Source organism: Thermobia domestica, chromosome 4 (genome assembly GCF_964235325.1).
Source record: "Thermobia domestica chromosome 4, izTheDome1.hap1.1, whole genome shotgun sequence".
NCBI classification, from domain to species: Eukaryota; Metazoa; Arthropoda; class Insecta; order Zygentoma; family Lepismatidae; genus Thermobia; species Thermobia domestica.
In genome coordinates this window covers 330,568,220-330,582,510 of record NC_137457.1, presented here as the reverse complement: position 1 = coordinate 330,582,510, position 14,291 = coordinate 330,568,220, and the positions used below count along the sequence as shown (strand labels likewise).

At 37.8% G+C, this 14,291-nt stretch overlaps 1 protein-coding gene across 7 annotated transcripts in view; it reads left to right on the top strand.

Annotated features, from left to right (window-relative positions):
* Positions 1-8,241: 8,241 nt before the first annotated feature.
* Positions 8,242-14,291, top strand: part of CASK (peripheral plasma membrane protein CASK) — a 458,844-nt gene continuing 452,794 nt past the window's right edge. For 2 of the 7 annotated variants that reach the window (XM_081756876.1, XM_081756875.1), the window contains exon 1: positions 8,242-9,342. In XM_081756876.1, coding sequence (XP_081613002.1) covers positions 9,331-9,342 — 12 coding nt within the window. In that variant the 5' untranslated portion in view covers positions 8,242-9,330. The remainder of the gene's footprint in view (positions 9,343-14,291) is intronic. The other 5 variants (XM_081756880.1, XM_081756879.1, XM_081756878.1 and 2 more) reach the window with 4 other exon arrangements.

Sequence of the window (14,291 nt, the reverse complement as noted above, 5' to 3'; positions counted from 1 at the left end):
ATCGGAATGCCGAATAAGATGGCGAAGCATGCTGTTTCTTCTTTTTCCTATTATTCTCATGATCTGTCGTCCTTCATTAGCTTTCTTTAATACGTCTTCATTCCTTTTCCTTTCGATCCATGATATGCGTAGCATTCTGCGCCAACACCACATATCAAATGCTTCCAGCTTGGATATTTCAGCTTTTCTCAACGTCCACGTCTCTGATCCGTAAAGCGCCACGCTCCATACCAGGGTCTTAATAAGTCGTTTTCGAACGTCCAATGACACATTTCCTCGATGTTAGCAGTCCTCTTTTCCTATTGTATGCTTGTTTAGCCTGCGCTATTCTGAAACTTAACATCTTTTTCACTTCTTCCGTCTGAGGATATTAGACTTCCTAAATAGGAGGACGTCTTAACGTCTTCGATTTTCTCTTCCTCTAGCAACACATTTGCCCCTTCCTGTCCTGCTTTTATGCACTATATCACTTTAGTTTTCTTCTTATTTATCTTCATTTTGCATGTTTTTTTCCAGTTGGTTGTTCAAGTTTGAAAGTGCTTCCTGCAAGTCCTTTTCGCTCTCCGCTATCAGTGCTATACCATCAGCGAAAATTATTGTCCTGGAAACCTGGCCATTTACTTTTACGTCTTTCTCGTTTTTATCGAAGAATTCTTTCATAGTCTCTTCTATATAGACGTTGGACAGGACAGGTGAAAGTCCACATTCTTGCCTTACTCCTTTACTTATTCTTGCTTCCTTCTGATCTCTTCCTATAAAGTTGGTATATTATTCTTCTGTTTCTGTAATCCACCTTCAGAATCTTCAGCGCTCTGAACATGATACTCCAATCTACGTTGTCAAAAGCTTTTTCCATATCTACAAATGCTATCACAATTGGTCTGTTTATTCTGATGTACTGTTCCATGAACAACCGTAGACTCAGTATTGCTTCCCTTGTTACCCTTTTCCCCCTAAATTCAAACTGGTCTTCCGATAGCCGTTCTTCGATTTTCCCTTCCATTCGTTGGGTGATAATTTTGCACAGTATTTTTGATGCATGGGAAAGCAAACTTGCCATTCTGTGTTCTTCTCATTTCTGTGCACCTTTTCTTTGCGAAATAAGGACCAATATGCTTTTCTCGAAGTATCTTGGTATTTTTCCCGAGATGTACATTTCATTAATAAGATTAAATAGTTTCTTCTTTGTTGCTATTCCGAGATTCTTAATCACTTCCGTTGGTATTTGATCTATTCCTGGGGCATTACCATGTTGCATTTTCTCCAAAGCATTGTCAAATTCGCACTGTAAAATTGATGGTTCTAATTCATTGTCATCGACGTCAGTAAATCTTAAAGAAAAAAATATGTTAGTTTAATTAAAATTGGAATATTTTTATTACAAATATTGTTTTTGAAAGAGAAAATACTAAATTATTTTTATATGTTCAAACTTCAAAATTCTGATTGATTTCATGTCCTATCCCTGATAAATTTAAACTTCAGATAACAGGTAATTAGCAAATCTCAAAGAAAATAAGTGTTTAATTAAAATTGGATGTTACCCTCCACAAATTCACGTGGACTCGAATCTAATCAGGGGCCGCGGTGACTCAGTTGTAGAGCGCTCACCTCTGCTGTGTGAGGTCCTTGGTTCCATCCCATCTGACGCCAAGTAGGTTTTGTGGTGGACCAACACCATGTGCGTGGGCGTTCTCTGCCTTCTCCCATTTCCTCCCACTTTCTTCAGTCCACAATTTTCGTTTATTGCAATCATCATTGTTTCTTTAGACTCGAAGCATAATCGTGGGACGTAAACTCTAAAATAAACGGAATCGAACCAGTAACTCGTTAGAGATATGGGGGCCGCGGTGGCTCAGTGCTCAGTTCCGGATTCGATCCCAGCCTCCGCCAAGTGAACTTTGTGGTGGACAAACACCGTGTGTATGGGTTTTCTCTGGGTTTTCCCGTTTCCTCCCACTCTTCATTCCACCATTTCATTCATTACTCATCATCACCGTCTCCTTTAGCCTAACCGGCATAACCGTGGGACGTAAAACTCAAAAATTTCATTTATTTTTTTCGTTAGAGATAAGTGCTCCATCACTTAACTAGTGCCCCCTCAGTAAGTGTCAACTTCCAAGTTTTAGTTGCTGCTAGTGCCAATTACCCGCTTCGATGGGTTAAAATATGAAAAAAATTAGTAACATGTATCGTTAGTCAGTCACTTTTTACTATTATTGAAGAACTCTCTGATATCGGTCATTTTCGATAATTTTTATATATCTCTTACCTCCCTGTCCCCCAAGTTGCGGGGTTGAATTTGGATTTAAACAGCATCTGAAGTGTCACTGTTCACCTCAGCGACACCTAAAATTATGGATTCGACACTAGGTCTAATATCGGTCATTTTCGATCATTTTTATATATCTCTTCCCTCCCCGTCCCCCAAGTTACGGGGTTGAATTTGGATTTAAACAGCATCGGAAGTGTCACTGTTCACCTCAGCGACACCTAAAATTATGGATTCGACACTAGGTCTAATATCGGTCATTTTCGATCATTTTTATATATCTCTTCCCTCCCCGTCCCCCAAGTTACGGGGTTGAATTTGGATTTAAACAGCATCGGAAGTGTCACTGTTCACCTCAGCGACACCAAAAATTATGGATTCGACACTAGGTCTAATATCGGTCATTTTCGATCATTTATATATATCTCTTCCCTCCCCGTCCCCCAAGTTGCGGGGTTGAATTTGGATTTAAACAGCATCGGAAGTGTCACTGTTCACCTCAGCGACACCTAAAATTATGGATTCGACACTAGGTCTAATATCGGTCATTTTCGATCATTTATATATATATATCTCCCTCTTCCTTTCCCCAAAGTTACACCGTCAAAGTGAAATGATAAAAATCATCTTAGACCCAAACCTCAGCTATTTTGAAAATTTGATCAAGATCACTTGTGTGGTTCAAGAGTTATTGTCTCAAACATATCATTTTTGAATCAAGAAATCCAATATATTTCAATAAAAAAAATTCTTGCACGCCTTATATCTGGAGAACTAGATATGGTATAGCCAAACCCAAGCTATCACTTAACTCAGTATGATGTGCTTATTCTATAAAAAAAAAAAAGAAAAGAAAGAAAGAAAGAAAAAGGAAAAGTAAACCGAAAACTTGCTCTAGGGCTGTTTATGGTCCCTGATCCAAAAACTAATCATTGGTCAAGATCGAAATCTTTTGATCAATTTTTTTTTATTATTCCTAAAATTCTTGTTATTTCTTTATGGAGATAGATTCGTATGGTTATCTTTAATCGATCCATTTCGATAATAAAGGCATTGATTGTGTTAGCTCAAGCCGATATATCAACAATTGTTTATTTGGAGTACGCCAAATTATCAACACAGTAAACTACACAAACACATTACATTCTTATATCAGGTATAGTCCATTCATTCTTAATCTGTACAGGAACCAAATATTCACAATATTCTCATTAATAAGATCCGTTAACACACATCTTGGGTTAAATTCCAAAGTTGGGCGTCCGTTTCCAGCAAAATTTTTAAAATTTACAGGAAAGATGTGGATAATTTGATCGTTTGTGTGCTTGATAATATATAAGAGTCTCGAAAAATCTGTTTATTTGTTATATATAAGCGGTTATAAATATGGGACTATACGGCGAGCGAAGGGAACTACTTGGCTCAAGGTAACCGAACAGTTGCATTGTGGGAAAGAAACGAACATTTATGTTATGAACGTGGCGAATGTACAAGGGCAATGAACTAATAGTTTTAACATTTGTGAAGCAATACGTTGATAACGAGCAAAATCTTTTAAAAGTTTGTGAAGAGCACGTATTAATGAACCTAATAACAAATTGTAGAAAGTGTGGAAAGGAGATAACAGCGAAAAAACGTAGCGAAAGCGGACGCCCAACTTCGGAATAAATGCCCACATCTTCATACTCAGTATAATCTTATTTGTTATTGTACTTACAACAACGTCAAAATATCGTCATACCAACCATCAATTATTTATATGTTATGTTTCTCTATGTTTGCACATACTCATAACCATTTTCAGCTACAAAACAGCTAGTGTCACATTTATAAAGACACTTTGTGCCAATCTGTACCATTCCAACAGATTGTTAAACTTTTAAAAGAAAAAATACGCTATGCTTCGTCAAAATTGAAACACTTTAATGAAAATTGTCGTGGAATACACAGACAAATGACGTCTTGTCCTACAGAATACGCTCATTCCGAATCCTCTCATTAAGAAAAGCATTGATGATGATTTTTCGTGTAGTAGTAATAACACTAATATTTGCCGACAAAAACGAATCAATACAAGGAAGCGCCGATGAAGAATTTTTTTTTTGATTAAACCTTTGGATTTTTTTTTCTGATCGCGCATCTGAAGGCGTTTTGTTGTTGATGCTTTTCTGAAGAGACGGACGCGGAAATTCCGAATGATGCGGTTCCCATGACAACGAAGGGAGCAGGAAGAAGAATGCCGCTAGCAGTGTTGCAAACAGATGCTTTACGAAAATAGCTAACTGGCGCGTAGAATCTGCTTTACGTGCATGGCTATTCGATGCGTTCGCAACGCGTTTTTATGGCTCGTGCGTACGCTTAGAATACGTTGATCATGTGGATGGCTAATCACAATGCACTGTAAACGCAAAAGCAATAAAAAAACGTGCAGAATACGTCGGCTCGAGCGTATTTGGTGCGTTTTGGAACAATAGACCGCCTGCTGTTTCGGAATCATAAAAGATGTCTAATAAAAGGGGGGAAAGGAAAAACGTGTTGCCAGGAAAGGGGGTTTTAGCAAAAAACAGCTGCTTGGAAGATGCTTTGAGTAGAGTATTGGAACTCTGTTTATAAAGTATTTGCGTGTACAACAAAAGAAAATTCACAAAAATAGAAGGGAATTCCGAAAAATTAGCTAATCACAGGAAGATCTATGTAATATAATAGGGTTATTCCTCGTGATTCGCATGAATGAGAATAAGGGTGTGTCAGTGAGGACTGGAAACCCTGATTGGCTCGCAGTATGATTTATAACTCTGGCGAAAGTAAAATCACCGAGTAACCACCTAGGCCGCGTCCGCTGCGAGGGTAACGCATAGGAAACGCTTCGCCGAATAGCAATAGTTTAAAAGTGGTTAGACTTTCTTAAAATCATAGCTAAATTTTGTAGTTAGCAAAATTTAACAATAAAGCGAGGGAAAATTTATTATGTTCAGTACACTCACAATGGGCATCCGCAGTTTTTTTTAAAGGAGGAGGGAGCAAGGTTTGTAGTAAATAAATAAATAAATAAATTCTTTCCTTGTTTACTGTTTTTGATCTCCCTCATGGTTAAGCGGTTAGCGTACGCACCTTTGACGTGGGAGACCCGGGTTTGTTTCTCAGCGAGAGTTAATGTGGTTCGGATCCCACGTTAAACTGTAGGTCGATGTCTCTTATAGCTTCGATCAGAAATTAAATGAAATCAAGTCAGTTCAAATGAAACGAAATCAAATTAAATTAAACGAAATGAAATGAAATCAAGTGAAATCAATAAAATCAAATCAAATGAAATCAAATCAAGTGAAATCAAGTTAAATCAAATGAAATGAAATCAAATCAAATCAATTCAAATATTTTTTTAATGTTTACGGTCTTTTGGGATATAACGCTCATCTCGGAATACGGGAAGAGAAAGAATATGGAGAAGAATCTACAAAGAGCTGATTTGTATGGCACCGCCTCGGTATTCGCGGCTTGGTCTTCAGCAAAAAAAAAAAAAAAAAAAAAAAAGACAAATACTGTTTTGTATTGTTGACCACTTAGTATCATTTAACAGGCATTTTTACAACAGAAGTTGGAAACGTAAGAGAAAGAAAAAATATTGGAGAATTAAATTTAAGAAGTACTGTTCGTGCCCGAAAAGTTAATTGATTTTTTTTTATTCAGTTGAATTCCACAGAGGGGTCACTGTCTCCTCTTTTCCCCCTTTTTAGACGTACACAGTACTTACTTAAAATATTCTTACAGTGATATTCTCAATTTTGACACTGAGCTCCGTCGTGGATATGCGGTTAATATACGCGCCTTTCGCGTTTGAGACCCGGGTTCGATTCTCGGCGGGAGCTTGTGATTCGTGTCCCACGTTAAGTCCACGTCTCATATAGCCTCGCTGCTGAAGGGGATGCTAAACTGAAAATCAAATGAAATGGACATATATGAAATTAAATTAAATTAAATTAAATCAACTGAAACCAAATGAAATGAAATGAAATGGAATCAAATCAAACACTGTTGCCATTTACATTAGAATATCTATTGTACGTAATACTCTGTCACTGATGAGAGTACCTATAATGACTTGTATTATTTTGTTTGTTTCCAATCTTTCCGGTAATATTAGCTTAAACTAATAGCACTATTAGTCTAGACCAGCAATTTCCAACATGGGGGGCTTGAGAAACAAGTAAATAAGGCGCAAGATACTGAAGAAATAAACTGCACTCATACTTAGAAATATTACGAATGTTGTAACACAGACATGTTAAATTAAATCCTGTACATCACAAAGTAATTATTGGGTAAGAACTGTGATTTGATTAAGCACAAGGCTGGTGAAGAAGCTGTATCATAAAGGACGGCAGGATATGGTGGTAGGAAAAAAAATAGAGAGAGAGCGAAGGAGACTATAATTGATGTACGATATCAAAACAGAAAAATTGTACGTGAAGACGAAGAGGTTAGCGGAAGAACATGGGGCATGGAAGCTTCTCAGTTGCAGCAAGTGATCTGCCAATAATGGTAGAATGCTTATGATGATGATGATGATTGCTAGAAGAATATGCAGAATTCTTGCTAAAAATAAATACAGCATAGATTGTCAGAATATGGTTATTATTATTGTTATTAATACTAAGATTTGCTGATTTAATAATATATCTGAAATCACTGACCAGGTCAGACAAAAAGCACTTATGACTAACGACCACGAAAGAAGGGGGCGTACAGTATGCAAAGTTCAAGATGAGGTACCAGGTAGATAAGATTAGGGACCACAAACAGCGCTAAGAGGACACATTCGCAAATACAATAAAAAAAACTCATTCGTAAAATTAAATTCTCATTGAATTTATCTACAGCAGGGTAGATTTTTCAGAATTCTGACTTCCTTGCTGAGATTGATTGATTTTGAGTTCAAAGTCCCGTTCAGCAGCGAGGCTATATGAGACGTGGATCTACTGATTAACGTGGAATCCGAACCATATGAGCTCCCGCCGGGAATTGAACCCGGGACTCCCACGCTAAAGGCGTGTACGCTAACCGCTTAGCCACGAAGTAGCTCTTCCTTGCTCAGAGTCCATGAGGATTATGATTAGGAATTAGCTTTCTGTGTGCTTTTAATATCTGTGGATATGTTAGCCCTTCACATATGAGGGATGACGTACCTCGGCGATCACACTATCCAAGGAAAGGGAAGGAACGAAGCGGCCTGGGACCTATATGTTAGGAGCCATTCCAGCATTTGTCTGATATGAATGATAAAAACCCAGGAAAATCTCACTCATCATAGCTGGGCTCAAAAAATACTTACACTTTTTTTTCGACAGAGTGGTCTGACCGGGAATCGAACTCGGGGCCGCTCGCACCAAAGGCAAGAGCTTCAGTGACTAAGCTACACGTGGCCACAAGTGCATGAAAATTGATTTTTTTGAGTTGATTCTGAGTTTAACGTCCCGTTCAGCATCAAGGCTATATGAGACGTGGACCACTTATTAACGTGGAATCCGAATCGAACCCGGTACTATCACACCAAAGGCCCTTGCAATAACCACTTAGCCACGTATGAGCTCCAAGTCCATTAGGAGTAGGCAATGATGACCAAACAAGACACGTAGTGATATGTCAATGCAACTTCACTTCGTTTTGTTTCTGTTCATATTTTCAAAGTCGTTTTTATTAAAAAAATAAAAAAAGTTATTGAACTACATCTGATTAAAAATACCCAGAAATGGGCAATTACGAATGCAAGAGTGGCTAAAGTTCGAGCCTAATAGCTGAATTACATTTTTAATACCTAGGCGGTATTTGAAAAACAAACAACTTGATTTTGGCCATAAAATTGCAAAATTGGCAACACTGGCCCCGCGGTAGGGTATATACACAGTGACGGGAAGGGGAATTTGAAACGCTGGGGAAACGGGGAGAGAAAAGACCGAGCACCTCTTTTTCTATTGCGCCGTGCGGGGCCAGTGTTGAAACAGAGAACCACACAGTTTGTCTCTAGCAGCGCGCGAGTTGAGTTGAGTTGGTGTGTGCTTTGTGTAATTTGTTGATATTTCACAAGCGTCAATTTTTCATCTTATGATTCCGGAGAGAATCATTTGAAAAAGAAAAAAAAAAGCGATTTCTCGATTGTACTACGTTTTCAATTTTCTGAGAAAATAATAATGATATCTCATCCGTATTCTTTTACAAAATATTTCTAAATTAGAACCTAAATTTGTTAATTTATAATTTTGGAAAAAAAAAAAAAATAATAACAGAATCGTTACACTACAAACCCAGCGTTTCGTGCTAGAAACTTTAGTATGATTCCTGGTGTGAGTTCGTGTGGCTCGAATGTCATGTTAAATTCCATGTCTCCTATAGTCTTCTATAGTTTTAGTTTTGGAAAGGAACGTTAAATTGTAGAAAAATAAACGTTGTATCTCTGGCTTTTTGTTGCTTCTTTACCTATGTCAGCAAATATTGGGGGAGAAAGAGGGTAATTTTATTTACCCCTTTTAGTTGCTGCGTTAATGCGTTGTGCTGCATTAAATATTTACATATTGTGTAATTCGGTAATGAATTCAACGTCAATCCTTTTGGTAGCTTACACATTGTAACAAATTGAACACTTAAAAAAAAAAAGTGTTGGTGTGAAGTGCTGTGTTTTGATATCAACCGAGGTATCTCGTCTTCTAACATTCTAATAAATCAAAATTGATTTTGATTGACAATGCATACTGATGTAAATATTACAAGTGTTTAATAACCATGTTAGTTTACGAACTGAAAGTAATGTAAATTATTTTTAATACGTTTTAAGGATGATACCTTGTGTGTGAATGTGTGCTCTATGTGTGTGTGTGTGTGTTATTGAGTAATACCAATGTGTTAATACGTGGACATGTATATGGCAATATGAGACTATGGCCGTAATACACCTAAAGCGATTATTTCTCGAAGTGCAGACAATTTGGCCTATTCGGCGCAAGAGAAATGCTGGATAATGTTTAACTGTATTTATGTGAAGAACTGATATCTGGAAAGTGCTAAGAATGTTGTGTTACGTAAGTATTTTTTAAAACTATTTTACAACTTATCCATTACGTTAAAGATTTTATGTTTTGAAAATAATATAAATTTAAAAAAATAATCACTAGACTCTTAAAGAATCAGAGAGAAAAATAATTAAATCTTTATTTCAGTGTTTCTCAACCTGAGGGTCGCGAGCGGAAGGGATAAAAAGAATTAAACTATAATAGTGAAAAAATATTTTTAAAGGTTATTTTTAATTTCTTATTTTGATACAGGTAGTCGAATGAAAGCACGAAATTCGTGTCATTGATCAGTTCAAAATCTTTTGTCGTTGCGAATTCTGTCGAAAAATACATGTGAAACAATAATCATGCCTGTTGTGCTATATGCTTGCGAAACATGGTCGCTTACTCTAAGGAAAGAACGTAGATTGAAAGTATTCGAGAATAAAACTTCGAGACGAGTATTCGGACCCAAAAGAAATGGGAACGGGGAATGGTGGAAACTTCATAACGAGGAACTACATAATTTATGTCGGTTACCAAACATTGTTAAAGTCATAAAATCTAGGAGGCCCAGGTGTGCAGATCATGTAGCCAGAATGGAAGAAAGTAGCAACGCTTCGAAAGTTTATGCCGGCTAGGCTAAAGGAGATGGTGATGATGAGAGTTGAATAAAATGGTGGAATGAAGAAAGTAGGAGGAAAGGGGAGAATCCCGAGAAAACCCACGCACACGGTGTTGGTCCACCCCGAAGTTCACTTGGCGCGAGCTGGGGTCGAACCAAAGATCCCACGCACCAGAGGTGAACTCTCTACTACTGAGCCACCGTTGCATATCAACTTCGGATAGATGGATTAATTGGAGTCTAACGTTCGTTTTCACCGCTGAGGTTGTGTGAGACAGGATTCTCTATTTACATTAGGTCCCGAACCACTTCTCATGTTTATTTCAACACAAATATATGCGTGGGAATGGGACTAGAAACTTTACATACACAAAATAGGTACATTTGCTACTTAGGAACAAATGGGCATTGCTATGTCAACGTTTCACAGATATTTTAGTGCTAATCTCTGACAGTGTGATTGTCTTTGTGTATATGTAAATAACGGACACAGAATAATTATTTTGAAACTTTCTGTCTATTAACCTGGCTGTATTTGCATGCATAATAGCGTACATCGATTCTAGAAGATAAATGGAAGACATTTCTATGACATTGAAGACATCAGGAGTAATACAAGAGTAATTCTGATTTGTGGCTCATTTAATTACGCAATCGATACCAGTTTGTGAATAGCGGGTTGCATAAATCCCAGGAGCGTTTTATTTATATATTTTTGTTTTGTTTTAACGTCCTACGATTGTGCCTTTTAAGCTAAAGGCAGTGGTGCCCACCCCCCTTATGTCTATGACGCACCCCCCCCAATTGTCTATCCGTAGGTCTTCTTCCATGAACAAAATCTTCTTTTCGATTAATTTTACCCCCCTCATCAAAACATATTTATATAGATTTTAACCCCCCCCAAATATTTTAATGACGCAGTTTCCGTCATAGCCCGCCCTTGTGGGCACCCCTGCTAAAGGAAACGAATGATTAATGATTTTGTACTCTCCCACCGGGAATCAAACCTAGGACCACATACACCAAAGACAAGAAGAAGGTTAAACGCGTGTTTAATAATAGTTTGTGTCTATTAAGGAGTTGTGTTTAGCAGAACTCCTTTATATATTTTTCTATGTGCCCTATCTGTTCGTGTGTCCGTCCGGGAGACAGGAAATCCCACGATGTACTTAGTGGATCACAAATACTTTTAGCCACACTGAGGAAAAAAAATGTAGGTGGCGTACTTAAAAAGATAGGTTACATGCGTAATTCCTGTAGTTTTTGGACTTAACGTACGCAGATGTATAACTGAAAACGCATGTTTTATAATACTTTCCGTATAAGTGTTCCATCTATGCGTACTTTCCGTATGAAACAATGTAGGCGCTCAGGATCTCACATACAAATGGACGTATATAACATCTAGCTGAGGAATGTAACATGAGAATGTGCATGTGATATACGGAAAACTGTTAGATGTCAGACATCCTGCAACGGTATGGTGTAACATCTAAGGGCACTGCCCATGTAGGATACGCATAACGTATGCTCCGTACTAATTTCTATAGTAAGCAAGAGGATACCGCTGTCCGGAGAACGCATTTTTCTCAGTGCAGAATACAGTTGACTTTCGGTTTACTTTTAGTTTAGTGTCCGTTTCAGCAACAAGGCTATATGAAACGTGAACCTATAGCTTCACGTGGCATCCAAACCACATGAGCTCATGCCGGGAATCGAGCCCGGGTCTCCCATGCCACAGCAGGCGTGTACACTTACCGCTATAGCCACGAATGAGCTCAGGAATAGAGTTGATGGCAATGGTATTCAAACCGGAACAGTAGAAATTAGTAATTTTCTGTACTTACGTTGATTATTATAGGGCAAAAAAGACAATAGATAGCGAAAAGCTATTTTCTGCAATGGATTGAATGTTTCGAGACCACACTTCATCATCTGTATTCTTAACTCTCTACAAGAACTGGGAGCAGGCCCGTATCCAGGGGGCCTAGGGAGGCCGGGCCCCCTAAATTTTTTCGGGCCCCTCTAAAAATTTTCACGGTAGACTTGCAAATGAACTATAATATAGTGATGAACTATAATATTTTTGGGTCGGGCCCCCCTACCTTCACCCCCCCTACATTTTTGAACTGGCTACTGGCCTGACTGGAAGTGATAACAATCTATTATAACTTTCAGTTCCATATTGATATACACAGAGCAAAGAATATAAGGGATAGCGAGAAGCTGTTTTTTTGCAATAGATTTAGAGTTCAAAGAATAGGTTTCACCCTTTCTCTCTCCCTACCCTTATTCAAGCCGTGTGTGGCATAAAAACACTTGTGCTTTCATCGTTAATTGCTCTAGAGTGAAAACACTAATCGATAGTTGCAACAGATTTTCTGCAGCCAATTAAGTGTCCAAAGAATATCTTATCTTCACTCTAAGCTCTTTACTAAAACCGGAAATGGTAGAAATCAGCCACTTCCGGGTTTGTCGTTGATAATTAAGTGGTTTTCTGCATTCAATTAAGCATCTCAAGAATCATTTTCCTTCTTCACTCTAAATCTCTTTACTAAAACAGGAAGTAGTAGGAATTTACTTCGATTTCCGATTTCAATATTAATTGACAAAATACCACGCCATATAAACCAAACTTTTTTATGTGGTGTACACGTGACACTGTTACTTGCTTTTACTTTCGACAGACGATGGTAGAGAAGAAAATATAATGGCTGTGAACAATCTGGATTCAAATCCTGGATTTATCTGTTCAAGAAATACACAGGCTTATTATTATTTTTTTTTTCGTAAAAAGGGATATTTGGGACGTCTGTCTGTCTGTTCGTTCGTCCGATACGAGTACACTCACGTAAAGGACATGCCGTTCAGCATATCCAGAACAAATTTTTGAATTTAAAATTTTTGTAAGATTCGTCAGCGGATGCCTATTTTTTTTCTACTCCCAAAATAAGTGTTATTTTGTGGAATCTTGAATAAAGGGTTGAGAAAAAGACTTATAAAATGCTTTGTGTGGAGTATTGTATTGTATGGATCAAAAACATGGACATTACACATAAAAGATGAAGAACGAATGAAAGCTTTCGAAATGTGGGGGTAGAGAAGAAAGAATTAGCTGGATTGAACAGAAAACAAACAAGAGGGTGTTAGAAATGATGGGGTAGAAAAGAACTGTTTTAGGTATTATTAAGAAGTGGAAGGGAAACTGGTTGGGAGATTAGCTAAGAAGGAACTGTATCATGAGGGACGTTATAGAGGGTAGGCTATGGTGGCAGGAAAGAGAGGGAAGGGGCGAAGAAGACTAGAATTGATGGACGATATAACAAAGGAAAAATCATACGTGAAAACAAAGAGGTTAACGGAAGACCTTGGAGCATGGAAGTGACCTGCCAATAACGATAAAATATATAGATGATGATGATAATGATGATGATCCTAAAATAGGTGCAGTTTATTAGAGAGCGGAATTCAAATTTTGGAATTTCCTCGAAAGTGGCTCTAATAATTTGATGAGAGTTTATACTTCATAAATGAATATTCCATTAACAACCGGATAATATAGTTAAGCCATTTTTCTAGGAAGAATTCAAAGCTCTAGTTTATTCTTGGAAGTAAGTTATGGACGATTTTCTGAAAAGTGACTCAGGCGATTGTCTTGATGTTCCATAGTTAAATATTTCATAAACAATCCTATAATACGCAGTAGTGCTCTTGTCCTTATAAATCAACAAAAAGTAGTTTCCTCTGGGGACAAACTTTTTTTTCATTCAAATTAGTAGAAATACTTCGCAAAACGTGTTAATTCTTTCCAAGAAACCTCCGCACTACGCAAAACAAAATTTTCGAGGTCTATTTACGACGTTGAGTATTAATTGAATTTGTTCATCACAAAAGTTGAGTTGATTTTGAGTTTAACGTCCCGTTCAGCAGCGAGGCTATATGAGACGTGGACCTAGTGATTAACGTGGAATCCGAACCACATGAGCTCCTGCCGGGAATCGAACCCGGGTCTCCCACGCCAAAGGCGCGTGTGCTAACCGTCATCACAAAAGGAATTAGAATAATAGGGTCTACGCAAACTTGCAAAATGAAACAAAAAATGTTGTATATAAGTATCTCAAGGGTAATGCGTTTGCTTCACATTCGGAAGGTCGTGGGTTCGATTCCTGCAGCCGACCATCCTGACTGGGGCTTTCCTCAGTCCTACCAGGCAAATGCTGGAATGATACCTACTAAACAGGCCTGGCATATACCTCCCCAAATCCTTTCCATTGTTATTGTTGCTGTTTTTAGATATCCAGTATAAAAATGGCCTCTGAGCTGTATCTGGTGATTGTTAAATAAATAATGTAAA